This window comes from Aquarana catesbeiana, linkage group LG03, assembly GCF_042186555.1.
Source record: "Aquarana catesbeiana isolate 2022-GZ linkage group LG03, ASM4218655v1, whole genome shotgun sequence".
Classification (NCBI taxonomy): domain Eukaryota; kingdom Metazoa; phylum Chordata; class Amphibia; order Anura; family Ranidae; genus Aquarana; species Aquarana catesbeiana.
The window spans coordinates 570,298,460-570,322,938 of record NC_133326.1 but is presented as its reverse complement, the minus strand read 5'-3'; the positions used below and the strand labels follow the sequence as shown (position 1 = coordinate 570,322,938).

General features: G+C 41.4%; 1 protein-coding gene across 8 annotated transcripts in view; it reads right to left on the bottom strand.

Moving 5' to 3' along the window:
* Positions 1-24,479, bottom strand: part of BICD1 (BICD cargo adaptor 1) — a 423,296-nt gene that overhangs the window by 27,617 nt on the left and 371,200 nt on the right. For 4 of the 8 annotated variants that reach the window (XM_073621873.1, XM_073621874.1, XM_073621875.1 and 1 more), the window contains exon 7: positions 23,523-23,730. In XM_073621873.1, the coding sequence (XP_073477974.1) occupies positions 23,523-23,730 (208 nt within the window). Of the gene's footprint in view, positions 1-2,664; positions 4,285-23,522; positions 23,731-24,479 lie in introns of those variants that run through there. The other 4 variants (XM_073621869.1, XM_073621872.1, XM_073621870.1 and 1 more) reach the window with 3 other exon arrangements.

Below are 24,479 nucleotides of genomic sequence, written 5' to 3'. Positions count from 1 at the left end.
AGTTTTGGTGCACATGGGAAGCCCCTCCAATAATGTGTTCCCTGTCTACCTAAACCATGGGTGCTCAACCTGTGGCCCTCCGGCTGTTGCAAAACTACATGAGGCATTGCAAGTCTGACAGTTACAAGCATGACTCCCAAAGGCAGAGGCATGATGGGACTTGTAGTTTTGCAACAGCTGGAAGGCCACAGGTTGAACACCCATGCTCATATCCTAAGCCAAGACACTCCCCTAACCTGCATGCAACAGTTCAATGCCAAAGCCTCAACTGGCTGCTGAGGCTTCAGAATTGTTGATTGTCAGGGGCAGCACTTGGCTCTGGAGTAGAAGCTTTTTAGCCTTGTGATGGAGCAGAAGTCAAAACCCATGTTGACAGACCATTTAGAGCTTAATCACTCTGAAAGCAATCTGGAAAATTTAGAAGGTACCTGCTCTACATCCATATTATCCGTTTCATACACTTAAAACATATGTCTCCTTACCTAAAAAACAGTCATAAATAGTGCATTTTATCCTTTATGTCACAGCACAAACATAATTATAATACTTTTTTGCTGACCCCTTTTATTGAGATGCTGTATATTGTGGAAAATAAATAGACATCTCCTTAAAATTACATTTGTAATGTTTACAGAGTTTCTGAACTATTTCTTTTGACAAGGAGCACTGTTGTGTCCTGTTTTTTTTTTCTTTCTGTAATCAACTTGGTCTTATGGAATGTGAATATTAGTTATTAAGGACTTAAACCAATAGTGGCAACATTTAAGTTCAAAAAAGTAAATCTTTTTGCCTTGCTCCATAAAACCTAACATTTCCACCATACCACATAAACAAAAATATAAATAAAGTCACCTACAAAGGAAACCAGCAATACTATATATGTATGCAAAGGTTGTTGTATTTTTATTTTTTATATATTAAAATTATAACATGAAACACAGACAATTGTAAAGGATTTTGCATAAAATAAGTGTACACAATTTTACTAACAGTCTTAGCGTCATTGAGGTTAGACCCTGAAAATACATTTCCTTCATATATGTGCAATTTATATGCTATATACAGGTAAAAGCCAGTAAATTAGAATATTTTGAAAAACTTGATTTATTTCAGTAATTGCATTCAAAAGGTGTAACTTGTACATTATATTTATTCATTGCACACAGACTGATGCATTCAAATGTTTATTTCATTTAATTTTGATGATTTGAAGTGGCAACAAATGAAAATCCAAAATTCCGTGTGTCACAAAATTCGAATATTGTGTAAGGGTTAAATTTTGAAGACACCTGGTGCCACAAACTAATCAGCTGATTAACTCAAAACACCTGCAAAGGGCTTTAAATGGTCTCTCAGTCCAGTTCTGAAGCCTACACAAACATGGGGAAGACTTCAGATTTGACAGCTGTCCAAAAGGCGACCATCGACACATTGCACAAGGAGGGAAAGACACAAAAGGTTATTGCTGAAGAGGCTGGCTGTTCTCAGAGCTCTGTGTCCAAACACATTAATAGAGAGGCAAAGGGAAGGAAAAACTGTGGTCAGAAAAAGTGTACAAGCGATAGGGATCACCGCGCCCTAGTCAAGATTGTGAAAAAAAACCCATTCAAAAATGTGGGGGAGATTCACAAGGAGTGGACAGCTGCTGGAGTCAGTGCTTCAAGATCCACCACCAAGAGACGCTTGAAAGACATGGGTTTCAACTGCCGCACACCTCGTGTCAAGCCACTGTTGACCAAGAAACAGCGCGAAAAGCGTCTCACCTGGGCTAAGGAAAAAAAGAGCTGGACTGCTGCTGAGTGGTCCAAAGTCATGTTTTCTGACGAAAGCAAATTTTGCATTTCCTTTGGAAATCGAGGTCCCAGAGTCTGGAGGAAGACAGGAGAGGCACAGGATCCACGTTGCCTGAAGTCTAGTGTAAAGTTTCCACCATCAGTGATGGTTTGGGGTGCCATGTCATCTGCTGGTGTCGGTCCACTCTGTTTCCTGAGATCCAGGGTCAACGCAGCCGTCTACCAGCAAGTTTTAGAGCACTTCATGCTTCCTGCTGCTGACCTGCTCTATGGAGATGGAGATTTCAGGTTCCAACAGGACTTGGCGCCTGCACACAGCGCAAAATCTACCCATGCCTGGTTTACGGACCATGGTATTTCTGTTCTAAATTGGCCAGCCAACTCCCCTGACCTTAGCCCCATAGAAAATCTGTGGGGTATTGTGAAAAGGAAGATGCAGAATGCCAGACCCAACAACGCAGAAGAGTTGAAGGCCACTATCAGAGCAACCTGGGCTCTCATAACACCTGAGCAGTGCCAGAAACTCATCGACTCCATGCCACGCCGCATTAATGCAGTAATTGAGGCAAAAGGAGCTCCAACCAAGTATTGAGTATTGTACATGCTCATATTTTTCATTTTCATACTTTTCAGTTGGCCAACATTTCTAAAAAATCCCTTTTTTGTATTAGCCTTAAGTAATATTCGAATTTTGTGACACACGGAATTTTGGATTTTCATTTGTTGCCACTTCAAATCATCAAAATTAAATGAAATAAACATTTGAATGCATCAGTCTGTGTGCAATGAATAAATATAATGTACAAGTTACACCTTTTGAATGCAATTACTGAAATAAATCAAGTTTTTCAAAATATTCTAATTTACTGGCTTTTACCTGTATGTACAGGTATTAAATGATTTGCTTTAGCATTAGCGTTAGTCTAAAACAGTGCAAGACTTTTTTTTTTAATGAACATTGTTTACCTAAAGATGGAAACAAGCAATTGAGATCTCTCAATAGAAAATAGAGTCAATCAGAAGCCTACAGAATCCATTGGTCACCCTGAGTAGTTGCCTTGTGTTTTCAACACATTAGGTTGCCTAGCTGAATTGGCTTAGGTCTTACATGAGAACAACTGTCAGAGAATGTTGAGCAGGAAAACAGAATGCCATTGTGCTTACAAATAAGGATACATTCTGGTAGGGTGGCTGGATATTATACAGGAAATTTAATGATGTCGATAAGTGTAACGGAAAAATGAGGCTTTATGTCACTATTAATAGTCATTAAGAGGCCTCAAATAATGATGTTGGCATTGGTCCATATTCACATACCCATACTATACCTCTGCCTAGTCAAGAAGAAAAAAGCCAAAACAACACTTATCTTTTGGTCATAAAAAAATTTCTAGGCTGTAGAAGGCCCAGTGTTTCTTCATGCTAAAACTCTTTCAATGAAACAAATCACAACCGTCTAACAGTTTTAAAAATAATGACTTCTTCCTGCAAAACATACTGTTAGTCACAGCATTACAGCACCAAAGCACCCATTGTTACTCCATACATTGTTAGTGATTAGTAAAGAAAGGCCACTTTGGAAAACCAACACATTAAAAACAGGACTATTCAAACTGTGCTTCATATTTGTGTTATAAAAAGAACTTCCATCAAATTGCCATCATGTCTAACATTCCTCCTGAAACCCCATGCTCTGAGCTCTTCTCCAGAATAAAGCTGAACCCTCAATTTGTGCAATGTTCTATACTTCCTAAACTTTTTGTTCTTCAAACTTTGATTCCTGCATGTTATATACAATGTGAAGGTCAATTGCACAGAACATCCACCAACATTAGATAGTATGTTTCTGCCCCAGTATTTTAAGGTTGATTGTTACGATTGACTCATCTGCCAGTAACCAGTAAAACCAAGATATATATATATAATTTTTTTTTTATTTAACTTACTGATTTGACTCTGGACTAAGCAATGATTCACTGAGGGCAATGTGTTCTGTGTAACTAGGGTAAGACAGAAGCCTTGGAGAGAGTACCCGGGTTGCCTGAAGCCTTGATTCAATTAATGGATAGTTAGTCTGGAGATGCTGCATGTATCTGGGAGATGATGCAGCGAGAAGGGAGCTGTTACCTTTTTGCCTGGTACAAAGAGAAGTGGCAGAAAGAGAGTAAGCATCTCTGGTTCTGGGTGACGATGGTGTCGATGATGAAGCTGTAAAACCGAAGAGGTTCCTTTGTTGCCGGGAGATAGAAGATTCCTCACTGTAAGGAAAGCTTTGGCTGTAAGATGAAGAGAAGCATTGTGTATTAAGCTGTCCAGTGCTCCTTGATGCTGATAGCTGGTGCAAGAGGAGTGTAGAGGACTTCTCTGGGCTGGAGTTGGCTGATGATGAAGCTGTTGGAACCCTGAGTGGTGGCCTGTCCTGTGATGCTTGGAACGGAAGCTTGCTGCAATAGGTGTGAAGCGGGTTCCTGCCAACTGGAGCTGGGAACTGCTGCAAAGACAGCAAACGTGTTACCTGGGGTTGGTGGATGGACGATGTGTTTAGAGCTTAGCTGTTGCTACCTGATGCTTGGAAACACTGGTGTTTTTCTTTGCCCTTTGATCGTTAAGCTTAATTTTAGTTAAGTGTAGATGTGATTTTCTACTTTAATATAGGAAAGCCTAATAGACTACCAGGTGGCCATGGACCACTATGTGTTTCCACTCATAACTCATAAACAGGACTTGGTATTTTTGGGGAGCTTAACATTTGTTATTTAGATACAATGATATGCTCTTTGGCTGTTTTAGTGTAATATTTATCTAAATGTTTACTATAACCTTTCACTGACCTCCTGTGGAATATAATTTTTGCAGATATTTTGTCTTTTTTATCTGTGGTTATTGTAGGTCTATATCAGGGGTAGGCAACCTTTTGAGCACAGTGTACTGAAAAATGTTTTCAAAGAAATTGAGCGTGCCGATTTTTAACAAAAAAATGTCAACTTCATACTCTCAATCACGAAAAGGATTTTTTATAAAGTAAATGCTGTAAACTACTTTAGTAATGAGAAATTAAAGTGATTGTAAACCTTGGGTTTTTTTTTTAAATAACAAACATATCATACTTACCTCCACTGTGCAGTTCGCTTTGCACAGTATGGCCCCTATCCTCCTCTTCTAGGGTCCCCTGGTGGCTCTCGCGGCTCCTCCTCGCATCGGTTAACCTCCTGGCAGAGGCACTCTCCCTGGGGGTTACCTTGCGTGCGCGCTCCCAAGTCCAGCATTTGTGTCCATAGACACAGAATGCCAGACTAGGCCCTGCCCCTGGCATCCACATCATTGGATTTTATTGACAGCAGCGGGAGCCAAAGGCTGCGCTGCTATCAATCTATCCAATCAAGAGCCGAGAACCCCGGGCAGAGAGAAAGAGCGCATCTCCGCTGTGGGAACTACAGGGCTCAGGTGAGTAAAATGGGGGGGCTAGGGGGCCAGTCATTGTCAGGAGTTTTTTCACCTTAATGCATAGAATGCATTAAGGTGAAAAAACACGAGGGTTTACAACCCCTTTAACATCCTGCACTCTGACGCCTCAGATCAGCCCCAATTCCCGCAACTTCACACCTCAGATGAGCCCCAATTCATGCACCTTCCAACCTCAGATCACTGTCCCCCCTGTAAATCTGCCCCACCACTGTAACCCCCTGCACATCTGCCCCACGACTGTACATCTGCCCCATCACTGTACTACCCTGCACATCTGCCCCACCACTGTACTACCCTGCACATCTGCCTCACCACTGTACATCTACCCCACCACCGTACTACCCTGCACATCTGCCCCACCACTGTAACTCCCTACTCATCTGCCCCACCATTTCCCCCTCTTTTCACATCTGCCCCACTGCTAAACCCCGCTGTTTTTTTTGCCCCAACACTGAGCCCCCTGCTCATCTGCCCACCACTGTAACCCCCTGTACATCTGTCCCACCACTGTACCATCCTGCTTTTCTGTCCCACCACTGTAACCCCTGCTCATCTGCCCCACCAATGTTCCCACTTTCTCATATGGCCCAACACTGTACCTCCATGCACATCTGCTCCACCACTGAACCATCTTCTCATCTGTCCTAACACTGAACTTATCTGCTCATCTGCCCCACCACTGTAACCCCCTTTCTCATCTCCCCCACAACTGTACCTCCTGCACATCTGTCCCACCTCTGTTCCCCCTGCTCTTCTGCCCCACCACTGTAACCCTCTGCTAATGTGTTCCACCGATGTACCTCCTTTCTCCTCAGCACCCCTCTGCACATCTGCCCCACCTTGGTACCCCCTGCTCCTCTGCCCCACCGCTGTAACCCCCTGCTCATCTGTCCCACCAATGTACCTCCTTTCTAATCTGGCCCAACACTGAACCCCCACTGCTCATCTGTTCCACCACTGTAACCCCCTGCTTATCTGCACCATCACTGTACCCCCCTGCTTTTCTGTCCCACCGCTGAACCCCCTTCTCATCCCTCCCACCACTGTACCTCCTGCACATCTGCCTCACCACTGTACCCGCTTGCTCTTCTGTCCCACCACTGTACCTCCCTGCACATCTGCTCCACCATCGTATCCCCATGCTTTTCTATCCTAACACTGAACCCATCTGCTCATCTGCCACACCACTGTAACCCGCTTTCTCATCTGCCCCACCAATGTACCTCCTGCACATCTGTCTCACCTCTGTACCCCCTGCTCTTCTGCCCCACCTCTGTTACCCCTGCTCTCCTGCCCCACCACTGTTCCTCCTGCTCTCTTGCCCCACCACTGTAACCCCCTGCTCATCTGCCCCACCAATACACCTCCTTTCGCATCTGCCCCACTGCTCTATCCCCCTGCTCATCTGGCCCAACACTGAACCCCCTGCTCATCTGGCCCATCACTGTACCCCCCTGCTCTTCTGTCCCCACTGCTGAACCCCCCTCTCATCTCTTCCACCACTGTACCTCCTTGCACATCTGCCCCACCGCTGTACCCTCCTGCTCTTCTGTTTCACCTCTGAACCCCTCCTGCTCATTTTGCCCACCACTGTACCCTCCTGCTCATCTGCTCCACCGCTGTACCCTCTTCACATCTATGATATGCGTGATATCCAGAGTGGTGAAAGGAAGAGATGAGACACGTCTACCTGTCCTGGCACACTCATCCTGCTGATCCACCTCTCACATCCAGCCCATGTGCTTGTATGTGATGTATGTGATGTATGTGATGTCACATACAAGCATCTGGAATGGATGCGCAATGATGAGCTCAGGTCAGGGGCATTTTCTGAAAGCAGTGGGCCTGTGTGCAGGATCATAAGTTGGGCCCCCAGGAGAAAAAGTGGTTGGGTGTGATTTTCATTGCACTGAATACTGGCTGTGGCTTAAAGGGTCACAGGGTGCAGGGGTTCAGTAGTAAGTGACACAAAGGTTCAGGAATAATTTCATTAAAGTTCCCAGAAGCTCAACAGTAATTCCACAAACTGTCACCTGATTGTGGTTTTCTCAATCACAGTGAAATCCCTTTTTTCTGAGATTAGTAGTGGCAACCAAGCTAGTCATCATCCTCCAGATGGTGGACAGTGCTAGCAGGACTGTGATTGGCTTTAGCAGTGGCCAAGACAGTCGTCCTCCTGGAAACATGGACCGCCCCCCCCCCAGCAGAACTGCACCCAATCTTATTAGATTGTAAGCTCTTCTGAGCAGGGCCCTCTTAATCCTATTGTATTGTATTGTATTATAACTGTATTGTCTCCCTTTTATATTGTAAAGCGCTGCGTAAACTGTTGGCGCTATATAAATCCTGAATAATAATAATAATAATAATAATAATCTCTTCCCCATCACAAAAGCTGACGATCGCAAATACAGCAAAGTTAGAGAACCAAACAATGTTTCCCATCTTTTACAATGTGTGGGGGCACAGTGCCTCCCCCTCAGTGCAGGTGCGGAGTGGGGAATTCTGAAATTGGAATGCATTAGTGTCTCACTGACACTTGCCTGCTCTGCTCTGCTGATGGGGAGGGAGTGGCGTGCTGGCAAAAGAGGCTTGGCGTGCCGCTTGCGGCACCATTGCCGGGGGTTGCCTACCCCTGATCTATATTAACATTGTGGAGCAAAATGTTATTGGCTAATACTCTACATTTAAAGAATAGTAAAAAATGTTTTAGCACATTTGTTCCCAAGAGGAACACTAGCTCACTGTATACCTCTTGTCTGCTTTGACAGCAGATATTCTAATGAAATATATTGTTAAAAAACTGAGAATTCAAAACTCTAGTTAAGACAAAAAAAGGTTTCATAGGGCTTGCTCTCCTATTAAAAGGTATTGCCAAAGACTACATTTATATTGATTTTTAGGTCTTGGGGATACTCATAAATATATTTATTATAATGTATTTAGCACCTCATAACTACAAGATGTGTTTTATGTATTGGCCCATTAAAAATATTTTCTAAGCTTTTCAGTAAAATCTCATGACTACTATGTATCTAGATCAGCTATGACTTATTTTCATATTGTATTACCATTTAGATCACTGATGGCTACAACAGACCAACTTTGATTGAGCTAGTAGTGTCAACCATAACAATGTACACTAGTACAATGTTAAGTTCTAGATAACTGACATTTGATTATATAGTTTTCACATGCCATATTGTACTGTGTTAAAAAAAAGCAATACACCTTCCTCTTGAAGTGAAGTCTGCTTAATAAATATAAAGCCTAATGTTCCTATGACTGATATTCATGTGAATGCAAGTAATTAGTTGAAGTATCTGTCTGGTTCCCAATGACTGCATTCTCATACATTTTTAGATGTTTAGACTACAAAATGGCAGACATTGAGGTGTAAACTGTGCACACTTTGGTGTTAATTTACTAAAACTGGAGAGTGCAAAATCTAATGCAGCTGTGCATGATAACCAATCAGCTTCTAACTTCAACTTGTTCAGTTAAGCTTTGACAAATAAACCTGGAAGCTGATTGGTTTCTGTGCAGAGCTGCACCAGACTTTGCACTCTTCAGTTTTGGTAGATCAACCCCTTTGTATCACATTTAGCTATAGTTATACCTAAAGCTATGCAGGAAAAGTCAGTTTTACCAGTTACACTTAGTAAGCAAATACTAAATTATGTTCTAAAGAAAAAATGTTTTAGTATAATAAACAAATTAGAAATGTGGGCAGACTATAAGATGTTCTGTGCAATGGGCTTCCAAACATCTGAACTAAATTACATCTGAACCACGAATAAGAAGTTAAATCAGTGGCATATTTCCAATGGCTAGCAGTCATCCAAACCCTTCAAATCCAGTACAGGCAGTCATTTTTTGAGCTGAGCCAATGTTCACATTTTTCACAATTTAAAAAAGTATGTAAAGCCTAACAATTAACTTTTCTCATTTGCCCCCTTTTGGTCTGCTAAGTATACCATTGAAATGTTATATATCTTTTCGACAAGTGGAAACATTAAATGTTGATGCTGCCAGAAATCTTGTGAGCTGATAACTTCCTGTGCTCTTTGCCTCTACTGCAAACTTATTTGTTTACATTGTTTACAGCTCTCTCTGTGCACTTCAGAATACCATCTCCAATGTTAGGAAAAAGGAGATGGGAAGTACTCTCCTAACATACTTCCTGTCCTAGGATGACAATGCTACTCCTCCATAGATACAGTATGGTGAGTGAGCATTGTCATCCAGAGGACAGAAAGTGTATTACTAGCATGATCAAAAGGTGAAAATAAAAAAACGAATGCAGCCATCACATATAAGGACTAGTAGGCTGTTATATATTTATTAATTACATTTTTGTACTTGAAATTAGATACACAATTCGCACCCAGTTATAGGTGCAGCTAACCTGTAGGCTGCAGTTTTATCAGCAGTGATTCAGTTCTCAGACTGAATGCTTTTTATAAGTATAGATAATAGTCATGCTTGCTACAAATAAAAAGTATAAATTTCTATCAAACTGCCTAAATTGTCTCATTTAATGTAACATACAATATGTCATTAAAAAAAGCTATGAAATAAGTAATGAAAACTGAAAAAACAAGGATTTGCCCATAAAAAGATATCAGAAAGTATGAAATGTAAAATTTCATAAAGGTACCTAAGAACTATGAAATGACATATTTAGCATGAAATATAAGCTATCTACCTCTAGTGTAAGTTTCTAAATACAAAGATGAATGTATAGTATTAGAAAAAGACTAACTTAAATAAAACCAAGAATCTCAAGTATTTTTTAAATTTAATCTTGAAAATGTTTTTAAGTAGACTAAAATGTTTGCAAGAGACAATGCCAACTAGATTTATAACTTCTTTTGCAGGTTAACTTGTCCTCATTATTGTGGTTTATTTTCAATATGTGTCAAATCAAGCACCACAGAATGTTTTCTTCAAAATTTTCCCATGGTGTTATCTTCAGAATTCTTATACTTTTGCCAGAAATTATATTCCGTTGACGTAGATGTTCAGTGAGTAGCTCCCGCTTGATTGAGGCTACATGACTCATCCTGAAAATGGTTCCACATCAGAATGTGCTAAAACATTGCTTTTACATTGCTTTAAATATTTTACACTGGGATTTAGGTTCATACTCTTGAAAATGTTGATAAAAAAAACTAAAATTATCGACAATACTTATGATTTGAACTTAAGTTTTAACTTAAGTTAACTTATATTTTATTTGGAATACCTGGAAATTACATAAGACTTTGAGAAAGAATTTGCATTAAACAAATTCCCCTTTTTTTGGGAAATAATAATATGAACTACAGCAGGAAACATTAAAAGGTCACGTGACTATTAATTCTCCTTTCAAAGGCAATCCTTAGATTGGAGCCCAGCAATAAAAAAGTATTTTACGATAAATTCTGAAGCATCTCTAAACAGCAGTTGTACCATAGTTCTTCTGTTGAAGTTCTAAATTATCTAGAAGATATACAGAATCTGAGGCTGATGTTTTGGCACATTCCATGGAATAATCGGTTCCTTGAACTTGAAGTAAGCTTCACACAATCCTTTTTATAATAGCTTGTTTTATTGAACATCTGAAAGATGAAGATTCTGAATTGAAAAGCTGTTGATTTTCATGCTCGATTTCTCTCTGGTATCGTGGTATCGTTGCTCTTTTGAGTTATCTTGAATAAGTAACATTCCCTGAGGCTTGGATGCAGGTGGCTCTTCCATTTTTGTAAAGAAAACTTGCATTCTTGTCACCTGTGCATTCATTTAAGATGGTGACACTGAAGAATTCCTCTATGGATGCCTCCGATTACAAAGTCAAGTAGTCTATAATTTACGTTTTCTGCTCCGTCAGTTGGCATGACCCAGATTTAATGATACCATGTTTTGTAAGATTCATGTGCCAGAAAACTGGGGTAGGCTAACCAGCATTATTAGAGCTGCAAGTCTTTTAAGCTGCTTTATTGTGTAAAGAAATTTAATATATGTTATTTTATAAACACAATACCAAGCACAATCCCTCATTTTTGGTGTTGCGAATGAAAAAAAAAAAAATTGGTATTTGGAATTCCACTTTTTATGGTGCTACCTTGGACACCACAGCCCTCTTGCACTAGTATTATGGAATGGCCATTGATTATCTATTAAGATACACTATATTACCAAAAGTATTGGGACACCTGCCTTTACACACACATGAACTTAAATGGCATCCCAGTCTTAGTCCGTAGGGTTCAATATTGAGTTGGCCCACCCTTTGCAGCTATAACAGCTTTTCTGAGAAGGCCTGGCTCGCAGTCTCCGCTCAAATTCATCCCAAAGGTGTTCTATCGGGTTGAGGTCAGGGCTCTGTGCAGGCCAGCCAATTTCCTTCACCCCAAACTCGCTCATCCATGTCTTTATGGACCTTGTTTGTGCACTTGTGCACTAGTGCGTGGTCATGCTGGAACAGGAAGGGGCCCCAAACCGTTCCCAAAATGTCCAAAATGTATTGGTATGCTGATGCCTTAATTGTTCCTTTTACTGGAACTAAGGGGCCAAGCCCAACCCCTGAAAAACAACCCCACACCATAATCCCCCTCCACCAAATGATTTGGACCAGTACGCAAAGCAAGGTCCATAAAGAGATGGATGAGCAAATATGGGGGGGAGGAACTTAACTGGCCTTCACAGAGTCCTGACCTCAACCCGATAGAACACCTTAGGAAAGAAATAAAGCGGAGAATCCGAGCCAGGCCTTCTCATCCAACATCAGTGCCTGACCTCACAAATGCATTTCTAGAAGAATGGTCAAACATTCCCATAGACACACTCCTAAACCTTGTGGAAAGCCTTCCCAGTAGAGCTGAAGCTGTTATAGCTGCAAAGGATGGGCCGACTCAATATTGAACCCTACAGACTAAGTCTGGGATGCCATTAACCACTTCTCACCCAGCCTATAGCAGAATGACGGCTGGGTGGTGGTTCAGTTATCCTGACTGGGCGTCATATGACATCCAGCAGGATAACATGCCAGCATGCGCCCGCGGGGGTGCATAGCGCGCGATTGGAGGTGCTGTGTGTCAGTCTGACACACTGCATCTCCGATCGTGGTATGGAGCCTCTGACGGAGGCTCCTTAACACGTGAACAGCTGTGACCAATCACAGCTGATCATCGTGTGAACCAGGAAGTGCTGGTAAATGGCACTCCTCAGTTCGCGTTGACAGGGAGAGCCTATCGGCGGCTCTCCCTGTCAGAGGGGGTCTGTGCTGATAATCAGCACATTGATGCACAGCCCCATCAGATGTGCCACCACAGCTGCCAAAAAGGTGCCCATCAGCTGCCAGTCAATGCCCCATCAGCTGTAGGTGCCGATCAGGTGCCAATCAGTGCCCATATCAGTGCCAATCAGTACCCACCACAGTGCCAATCAGTGCCCATCACAGTGCCAATCAGTGCCCTACAGTAACATCTGTCAGTACCTCATCAGTACCTCATCATCAGTGCTGCCCATCAGTGCCACCTGTCAGTGCCAATCCGTACCGCCTATCAGTGCCAATCACAGCCACCTGTCAGTGCCCATCACAGCCGCCTGTCAGTGCCCATCACAGCTGCCTGTCAGTGCCCATCAGTGCCACCTATCAATGCCCATCAGTGCCGGCTATCAGTGTCCATCAGTGTTGCATATCAATGCTGCCTATTGGTGCCCATCAGTGCTGCATATCAGTGCCCATAAATTCTACATGTCAGTGCCACCTCATTAGTGCCCATTAGTGCCACCTTATCAGTGCCAACTCATCAGTGCCAACATTTTATAACTGAACCTAGGAAAACCTTTTTTTTTTTTCTTTAAATTTCTGTCTTTTTTAGTTTGGCAAAAAATAAAAACCCCAGTGCTGATCAAATACCACCAAAAGAAAGCTCTATTTGTGGGAAAAAAATTATAGAAATGTTGTTTGGGTGCAGTGTTGCATGACCGCACAATTGTCATTCAAAGTGCAATAACACTGAAAGCTGAAAATTGTCCTGGGCAGGAAGGGGGTGAAAGTGCCTGGTATTGAAGTGGTTAAAGTTCATGTGCATGTAAAGGTAGGTGTCCCAATACTTTTGGTAATATAGTGTATATTGACTGCTTGTTTGACCTTGCCCTTCCCACTGCAGCTTGATTTTAACACATGCATTTAGATTAGATATGTTGACTGGGTTCTTTCCAGAAGTGTTTGAGTTGATGACCTTTGCTTAACGGCCCTTTACCATGCATTGATGCACTTTATTTTAAGGGATTTTAAGTACCTGACTTGAGTGGAAAACTGAAGGTCAATGCACCTAAAACACTATTCATTTTAGGTGCATTAACCTGCATTTTTTTCACTTTCCCATGTAATTTGGGAAAATTGCTAAGCACTGGTGTGAATAGGCAAAACTGAGATAATACCTACTTTACGTTTTTTTACTTGTCATATAGCATATTTTAAAAAATGTATAAAAATTGCAGCCTATCTTTATAAATGCTCTTTTCTGAAACGTCCAGCAGGAAAACAAAATCTACCTAGTTTAGTTTGTTATGAGGGAGCTGTGTTTTCCATAATTAACCCAGCCTGTATACAAAAAAATGATGAAATGTCCGCACACTCCGCTGCCAACCTTGGTGTTTATTATAAAATTTCAGATAAAAATCAGCACAGCAAGGGGACAGTTAATGCGTTTCACACACCAGGGGGCTTAACTATAATTGTTATGATAACGTGTTTCACCCACCAGAGCACTTAAACTGTCCCCTTGCGGTGCTCTTGCTGTGATGCACTTGTCGGGTGCGCACCTCTTTCTGTGAACAGCATACGGATTACAGTGGAGCAGCCTACTGTTTCTCTGTTTGAGGACTAACCCAGTCTTATGATCAAATCTGCTATATGCAGGTTTGACCAATAGCTATATTGAAATTAAGTATTTGTTCCCGTCATCTATTTTTTGAACACAAGATGGCGAAATTTAGTTGGTATCTTTTGTTGTGTGAAAATAGGTTTCTTTTTTGGATATATCATTTTCTGCTGTGGCCACTAGATGGCATCGGCTAAGTTATTTTTGGATTTTTCTTGATTGACCTTTGTTGTAACTACTTTTATATGTGGGTCCATGGTGGGATGGGGTGGCATTACATGCCCCGGTGCCCTATTGGTCTGCCCCTGCATCTATAAGCTGAAAGGGGGGAAAGACCTTGATTGGGTGCTGTTTTGGCTGCGGCCGCACGTCCCGCCATTACCGCGCATGTACGAATGCGCGGTAGCACATTCAAGGCAAATCAGGTACACAGCTGAATTAGCTGAGCCCTAATGAGCTAGGAAGGCGGTTTTGGAGCCAATTAGCTTTATTTAAAGGCATTACCTATGGGCTTATCTGTGAACCCTCATTTGAGGGTATACCTCTCACATGGATGGATGTCCTGGACATTTTGAAGTAATAACATCTAGAGCTGATTTTGTTGCTACCTTGCCATTTTTTCAGGTAATTCCCTAATGCTTCAGTCTACATCTGAGCATTCAACTATCTTGCTTTGAAGATTGGTTTCCTTATATGAGCAATTTTTGTTATTTCAGATCTAGCTGCTTACCTCGGCAATAAGAGTTTGTCCATTGATACTGTTGTATCCTGTGGATGTATTAGGGAGCCTTCTCCCAGGTATGTGATAATATGGTTGTTTTGGCATATGAGTTATGTATAGCAGGGAGATAGTGTTTAATTTATTTGTTTTTTGCAGAACCATCTAGCCAAAATAGGGTGATTGAACTAGCCCTTTCTACCTATCCTTATATGAGATTTCTAACGGCTTCCAGGACAACTTTCTGTGGCTGGCTTTAGATCTGCCTGATGGGGACAAATACCATGTTTATCTTACAAACACACTGGTGGAAGACTTCAGTGCCTCACTTTTGGGGCTTCTCAGTACCTTTCTTGGTTTAATGTAAGTGCTAGTACCATTTTGAATCAATGTATAAATATACAATTGGAAGTGATGTTTTTCAAAGTTGTTATAAATAAATATTACTGGCATATTTCTCTTTTTTACAGCAACCACAGTGAATTACCCTTCCTCTAAGCGAACCCTTGAAGAAGCTGTCAAGCGAAACACGTTGGATTTTAGAGTATTTTCTGTATTAGCATCGGTGCATGTCATAGATGTCCATGGCTGTATTTGTGGTACAATATAGAGATATCAGCCCATCTCAATAGGGGTTGTACTGAATGTTTACACACGTTGTTGTTTGGGTAATTTTGCTGCTATGTCTATGTGTTTTGTAGACTTTTATAATAAATTTCATAACATTTTACATCATTTTGTCAGTATAATTCCACAAGGGGGTTTTGGCACCTCTAAAGCCCCACAATCCAATCAATTTTTGTTCTACTTATATTGGGATGTGGTGCCAATTATCAACTGTTATACCTTAATAATATATTCTCTTTCTCCATTGAATGTTAATGAGAACTGGACTCAGCCATTTCCCAGCAAAGCTATTGGGACTAATCATGCATGAGCTAGCAGAGAATGCTTCCAGTCAGCCGTGGCCCCTTCTCCACAAAACATTGAAAAGGTAGAAAATAATTTTTTTAAATGTATTTTAGGCAAGCTGTGTGAAAAGGAACACATAACAAAAATATAAGGGTCGATTTACTAAAGGCAAATAGACTGTGCACTTTGCAAAGTGCAGTTTCTCCAGAGCTTAGTAAACAAGGTTAAGGCTCTCTTTGCAAAGATTACCCAATCACGTGCAAGGGAAATGAAAAAAACTGCATTTTTGCTTGCACCTGATTGGGTGATGGAAGTCAGCATAGCTTCTGCTCATTTACTAAGCTCTGGAGCAAGTGCAGTCTCTTTGCCTTTAGTAAATCAACCCCACTGTGTTTTTTCATATTTGACTGCAAAAGTTGAAAAACACTTTACTGTTACCTTACGGATACCTACTTTGGCAAATTTGCAACTGAGGCCAGATGCGGTGATGATTGTGATGCCTATGGATTCTAAGATATGATTTATGGCCAGTCATTCTTTGGAAGGAACAGTTTGCCAGTCAGGGCAGTTTTTTTTAACACATCGATTGTTTCCTCCAAGATTTGGGCATCACCAAGGAGGTGTCCCAATGCATAAACATATGCTCATGACAGATGTGAGTGGAACAAAAAAAGTATTTTGTGTTTGAAGAGGTGCTCCAGCCCATAGACAAATTTAAAGTCAGCAGCTACACATACTGTAGCTGCAGACTTTTAACATTAGGAAACTTACCTTTCCAATGGCCAATGGCTGAGAGCGCTGACTGGAGTGTTTTGGTGCAGGGGGGGTGGGGGGGCGTCCCCCTGTCAGAACCCAATAGCACAGCAGGGGAGATTGTTGTACTAACATTGGATTGCTAGTACAGCAGCAAAAAAAACTAGTGGTGTGTACTAGGCTTTAGACAACGTTTGCAATCTTAAGGAGAAACATTCTGTATGCATTTCACTTATCTATGCATCTATCCTCACTTCACTCATCTATCACACCTTCTGATTTAACTACTGAATCTCTTTCATGGTCACTAGTTACAGTAACCAAGTTCATCTTTGATAACAAAACACCTCTCTCATGGTTCAGGCCCGGTTCACACTGGTACGACATACGCTCCGACTTTGGGAGCACATGTCGCATTATGTGTACAAATCTATGGTTTCCTATGAGAGCTGTCTTAACTGGTCCAACACAAGTCGGTCCAACTTTAGAAAAGGTTCCTGCACTACTTTGGTCTGACATTTTTAGCCCATTCAATATCATTGAAGTTGGGTTAAAGCCAGATCCTCGTCCTAACCATCCGACTTGTGACATCCGATATGGTGATTACAGCAGCAGGAAAAAGGAGTTTATGTTACACTGGGATTGTTCTGATTGGTCAAAAGAAAAGTCGGACTATCTGAAAGTCAGAGCAAAATAATTTCATGTTCATTCAAGTGGGATGGAATTAGGACCGAAGTAGGACTGATGTAGCACTGATGTTGCAGGGCAAAGTAGGATGACATTCGTACAACAGTCGTGTCGTACCAGTGTGAACCCGGCCTCATACGCAACAGATTTTTCCTGACCCTAAAGTGTATGTAAAGCCAAAACAACTGTTTTATTAAACTTTTCGAAGAATTGACAATTTGTTGGAACTCCCGTCAAGTTATTTTTTGCAGTCTGTGTCCCTCCTCTAAAGATCTACCTTCTCTATTTGTCCTTGGTATGTGCTTCACAGAAAAAGAAAATAATGAGCAATCCAAAATTTTACAATTGTCTCCAAAACAAGAGATGAATGAAAATTGCCCACATGGGTACAAGCACAGAAAACAAATTAACAGGGGATTTTAATCCTCCACAACTCGATCCAAAATTAAGTAAAAAATAAGGTTTTGGTTATATATACACACGTTAAACATGTATAACCTAACTTCGCTTTTAAACAGGTATATAAATGGACATTTTAAACACATTAATTTATACCTGGCATACAAGTCTTTGGATAGAAAACCTAATCTTGAATAGGTCCTCGCTTCGAGCTATAATTCTTCATAGCTTACAGGGTGGAAGGGATACATAATTAAAATCTAAGTATTATATAAAATAGTTTAGGTACCAGCGTCTCTCTGGCTCTTGGTAGGTATAATCTGCTTAGAATCAATCAGTGGTCACAAAAACTCTTACACATTATATAATTAACCTAATATAATAATTAAATATAAAGATAAGTGATATTGTGCTTACACCTTCCTCAGATCCATTAAAATATGAACATATAACATATACATTATACAAACAAAAATATAGACTAGAAAGATAGTAATTACTTAATAAGTACCTACAATTTGGGTATAGCTTTGAAAACTGACTTCTTACTTTAAAAAAATGTTAAAAATACCTTTGGTTTAACTGGCTCTTAAACATCCTTATAACATATAAAACAGAGTTCTGAATTTTATTTCTAACCAGCAAATGGTCTAGTGGTTAGCCTCAATGTGTTACAGCAGTGCATTCTAAATGCAAATAAGCATATGGTATGTATACTTATTCCTGTGGTTGTATAGGATTTCTCCGGAAGCTCCTGTTCCCTCCCATAATCCAAAAACATTTTATTAGGAGTCAGCTTAAAGATGACCTTGCATTTATATATTGTGTGTGTGGTTGCGCATACAGTATATAAACTTTTATTGGAAGTGTGAACTAAGCCTTTAAGGCATTCATTTCAAATAATTAACTAGGGTTGCACCGATACCACTTTAAGATCGAGTAAAATAACAGATACTTTTTTCAAGTACAGTATCTCACAAAAGTGAGTACACCCCTCACATTTTTGTAAATATTTTATTCTATCTTTTCATGTGACAACACTGAAGAAATGACACTTTGTTACAATGTAAAGTAGTGAGTGTACAGCTTGTATAACAGTGTAAATTTGCTGTCTCCTCAAAATAACTCAACACACAGCCATTAATGTCTAAACCGCTGGCAACAAAAGTGAGTACACCCCTAAGTGAAAATGTCCAAACTGTGCCCAATTAGCCATTTTCCCATTTTCATGTGACTCATTAGTGTTACAAGGTCTCAGGTGTGAATGGGGAGCAGGTGTGTTAAATTTGGTGTTATTGCTCTCACTCTCTCATACTGGTCACTGGAAGTTCAACATGGCACCTCATGGCAAAGAACTCTCTGAGGATCTGAAAAAAAGAATTGTTTCTCTACATAAAGATGGCCTAGGCTATAAGAAGATTGCCAAAACCATGAAACTGAGCTGCAACATGATGGCCAAGACCATATAGCGATTTAACAGGAAAGGTTCCACTCAGAACAGTCCTCGCCATGGTCGTCCAAAGATGTTCAGTGCATGTGCTCAGCGTCATATCCAGAGGTTGTCTTTGTGAAATAGACGTATGAGTACTGCCAGCATTGCTGCAAAGGTTGAAGGGGTGGGGGGTCAGCCTGTCAGTGCTCAGACCGTACACTGCACACTGCATCCAATTGGTCTGCATGGCTGTCGTCCCAGAAGGAAGCCTTTTCTTTAAAGATGGTGCACAGGAAAGCCCACAAACAGTTTGCTGAAGACAAGCAGACTAAGGACATGGATTACTGGAACGATGTCTTGACATACTGAAGCAGAGCATGAGCCCCTCCATTCAGAGACTGGACCGCAGGGCAGTATTCCAACATGATAACGACCCAAAAAACACGTTCAAGATGACCACTGCCTTGCTAAAGAAGCTGAGGGTAAAGGTGATGGAGTGGCCAAGCATGTCTCCAGACCTAAACCTTATGGAGCATCTGTGGGGCATCCTCTAACGGAAGGTGGAGGAGCGCAAGGTCTCTAACATCCACCAGCTCCGTGATGTCATCATGGAGGAGTGGAAGAGGACTCCAGTGGCAACCTGTGAAGCTCCGGTGAACTCCATGCCCAAGAGGGTTAAGGCAGTGCTGGAAAATAATGGTGGCCACACAAAATATTGACACTTTAGGCCCAATTTGGACATTTTCACTTAGGGGTGCTCACTTTTGTTGCCAGTGGTTTAGACATTAATGGCTGTGTGTTGAGTTATTTTGAGGGGACAGCATATTTACACTGTTATACAACATATTTACACTGTTATACAACATATTTACACTGTTGTATAACAGTGTAAATTTGCTGTCTCTTCAAAATAACTCAACACACAGCCATTAATGTCTAAACCGCTGGCAACAAAAGTGAGTACACCCCTAAGTGAAAATGTCCAAATTGAGCCCAATTAGCCATTTTCCCATTTTCATGTGACTCGTTAGTGTTACAAGGTCTCAGGTGTGAATGGGGAGCAGGTGTGTTAAATTTGGTGTTATTGCTCTCACTCTCTCATACTGGTCATTGGAAGTTCAACATGGCACCTCATGGCAAAGAACTCTCTGAGGATCTGAAAAAAAGAATTGTTTCTCTACATAAAGATGGCCTAGGCTATAAGAAGATTGCCAAGACCATGAAACTGAGCTGCAGCATGATGGCCAAGACCATACAGCGATTTAACAGGAAAGGTTCCACTCAGAACAGTCCTCGCCATGGTCGTCCAAAGATGTTGAGTGCACGTGCTCAGCGTCATATCCAGAGGTTGTCTTTGTGAAATAGACGTATGAGTACTTCCAGCATTGCTGCAAAGTTTGAAGGGGTGGGGGGTCAGCCTGTCAGTGCTCAGACCGTACACTGCACACTGCATCCAATTGGTCTGCATGGCTGTCGTCCCAGAAGGAAGCCTTTTCTTTAAAGATGGTGCACAGGAAAGCCCACAAACAGTTTGCTGAAGACAAGCAGACTAAGGACATGGATTACTGGAACGAAGTCTTGTGGTGTGATGAGACCAAGATAAACTTATTTGGTTCAGATGGTGTCAAGCATGTATGGCGGCAAACAGGTGAGGAGTGCAAAGATGAGTGTGTCTTGCCTACAGTCAAGCATTGTGGTGGGAGTGTCATGGTCTAGGGCTGCATGAGTGCTGCCGACATTGGGGAGCTACAGTTCATTGAGGGAACCATGAATGGCAACATGTGACATACTGAAGCAGAGCATGAGCCCCTCCATTCAGAGACTGGACCGCAGGGCAGTATTCCAACATGATAACGACCCAAAAAACACGTTCAAGATGACCACTGCCTTGCTAAAGAAGCTGAGGGTAAAGGTGATGGAGTGGCCAAGCATGTCTCCAGACCTAAACCTTATGGAGCATCTGTGGGGCATCCTCTAACGGAAGGTGGAGGAGCGCAAGGTCTCTAACATCCACCAGCTCCGTGATGTCATCATGGAGGAGTGGAAGAGGACTCCAGTGGCAACCTGTGAAGCTCCGGTGAACTCCATGCCCAAGAGGGTTAAGGCAGTGCTGGAAAATAATGGTGGCCACACAAAATATTGACACTTTAGGCCCAATTTGGACATTTTCACTTAGGGGTGCTCACTTTTGTTGCCAGTGGTTTAGACATTAATGGCTGTGTGTTGAGTTATTTTGAGGGGACAGCATATTTACACTGTTATACAACATATTTACACTGTTATACAACATATTTACACTGTTGTATAACAGTGTAAATTTGCTGTCTCTTCAAAATAACTCAACACACAGCCATTAATGTCTAAACCGCTGGCAACAAAAGTGAGTACACCCCTAAGTGAAAATGTCCAAATTGAGCCCAATTAGCCATTTTCCCATTTTCATGTGACTCGTTAGTGTTACAAGGTCTCAGGTGTGAATGGGGAGCAGGTGTGTTAAATTTGGTGTTATTGCTCTCACTCTCTCATACTGGTCATTGGAAGTTCAACATGGCACCTCATGGCAAAGAACTCTCTGAGGATCTGAAAAAAAGAATTGTTTCTCTACATAAAGATGGCCTAGGCTATAAGAAGATTGCCAAGACCATGAAACTGAGCTGCAGCATGATGGCCAAGACCATACAGCGATTTAACAGGAAAGGTTCCACTCAGAACAGTCCTCGCCATGGTCGTCCAAAGATGTTGAGTGCACGTGCTCAGCGTCATATCCAGAGGTTGTCTTTGTGAAATAGACGTATGAGTACTTCCAGCATTGCTGCAAAGTTTGAAGGGGTGGGGGGTCAGCCTGTCAGTGCTCAGACCGTACACTGCACACTGCATCCAATTGGTCTGCATGGCTGTCGTCCCAGAAGGAAGCCTCTTCTTTAAAGATGATGCACAGGAAAGCCCACAAACAGTTTGCTGAAGACAAGCAGACTAAGGACATGGATTACTGGAACGATGTCTTGTGGTGTGATGAGACCAAGATAAACTTATTTGGTTCAGATGGTGTCAAGCATGTGTGGCGGCAACCAGGTGAGGAGTACAAAGACGAGTGTGTCTTGCCTACAGTCAAGCATTGTGGTGGGAGTGTCATGGTCTAGGGCTGCATGAGTGCTGCCGGCATTGGGAAGCTACAGTTCATTGAGGGAACCATGAATGGCAACATGTACTGTGACATACTGAAGCAGAGCATGAGCCCCTCCCTTCAGAGACTGGACCGCAGGGCAGTATTCCAACATGATAACGACCCAAAAAACACCTCCAAGATGACCACTGCCTACTTTACATTGTAGCAAAGTGTCATTTCTTCAGTGTTGTCATATGAAAAGATAGAATAAAATATTTACAAAAATGTGAGGGGTGTACTCACTTTTGTGAGATACTGCATATATATATATAGATGTGTTTCAATGGATCTCAGGAAGGGCGTAAGCTGACTAGCCCGAAACGTAATCCATCCATCCATCCATATCTGAATCTACTCATGTCTGAAACTGTGTAAGCATTTGTTGCTTCTTGATATTGCTTGAAAGGATTATACTTGCTTTGTAAATCTCTCCTGAAGATATTGTGAAATAAAGCAAAGAAGTTTTTAAGTGCAGCAACCTCTTGGACTTTTATATATATATATATATATATATATATATTTATATATTTTTTTTTTAAGCAAGGGATTGTAAGCTCCAATATAGTATTTGAATCTGTTGTGACTCTAGGTAGAAAAGTAATGTGTATTTTTACGTGAATCTTGGTGCCTTTTGTGTATTTCTTCCAGATTTGTGCAGTAATTCAAAAAAACATCTCTTGCACATTGTCTCTATGCAGGAACATCCTAAAACATAGACCAGTCACTGCTTTTCTTTCTCCTTGTTCAGGGTGACTGGTCTATTATCCGCACCTTTAGACTATGTAGAGCACAGGGATGATGTCACCACTACTTTTACAAGGTAAAATATAGGTTTACTAAAGCATTTGGTGCACACAAAGTGTATTTAGATATTTTGTAGCCTGAATTTTGTATGTAGATATTTTGTGTCTGAATTTCAACTTTACCAACTGTTTCTGACTATTAGTAGATAATACATTTCTTACCATTTTAGTCACCCTAATCCAATTTAAGAATCATTCATTCAGTTTATTTTTCTTGCAGATAACACACAGTGCATGTATTATACTAAAATACAAAAGCTTGGATGACCATACATGACAAACTACATTTGTTGTAAAGACAAGGCTGGAGACAATCACAAAATTGTGAGGTAGTAAAAGCAAAAGGTGAAGCTTCTTCAGCTTGGGAAATAGCCACCTCATGTGAGGTCAGTATGTTGGAATGACTCATACCTCTTGCTGTCAATGCCACTGGTGCCGGGTATGTTTGACTGCTGAGTTAAGTGCGTATACGTCAAGGTGTATAGAAGTGTTGAGCTGGTAGGTGGTTCTGCACTTACTTTGGGACTGCCAATCTTGCTTTTTCCTGCCTTGCCTTTGGAACGCCAAGATTGCTCATGGTCAAACTCTAGGTCTTCCAGCCTCTGTGTGAGGGCCAGTTTCTGTTGGATCGCCATCCGTAACAGAGAGTTCAGAGTCTTCTTCTCATCCTCTGCGGCTGCCAGCTGTCTCTGCATCTCATCCAGTTGTGTCACATACTCATCACACCTGGCCAGGCAAAAAGAGGGAAAAAATGGTAATGTTTTCTTTTTACATTCCTAATGGAAATGAAATCATTCAATTGAAAATGTTAGACAAATAAGTAGGCTGCAAAGGTGACATGATGGCACATCATGTGCTGTGGTGCCTCCCACTGGCTCCTATGTCCTGTAAAGACATAGGAGCCATTAGGAGGATTGAGAGCTTGCTAGCTGAGCAGGTATTTGACACACCTGAAAGGGTCTGATACTTGCAGTGGGTGGAGATCAGCAATATAGTAAAGTTTGTTTTATGACTACGAGAAAGGTAAATTTTTACCTTCGTTAATGGATGGGTTTAGTTTACATTTTTTCCATAGACCAGACAGGGTCACTGTGAAGAGTTTGTCCAGCCAAAACTTTTTTTTTACCAAGGATAGAATGGGGAAAAATCATAATCTCTAGGACAGAGTGGAGAAAAATCATAACCCCAGACAGCTTTTCACTAATCCTCGGGGCTCCATTAGAGATGTTTCTCTTTGCTTTTCTTGTGACAACATAGTTACATAGTTTAAAAAAGAAACAAGTCAGTCTGGTTCAACCAATAAAAAAAATAAACAAACTGAAAACCTCCATATACACAGTCCTATACCCTCAGTTGATCCAGAGGAAGGCAAAAAAACAATACAGTATGATCCAATTTGCTCCAGTGGGAGAAAGAATTTCCTTTCCGGTCCCTAGGAGACAATGGGATATTCTCTGAATCATCTACCCCTGGGG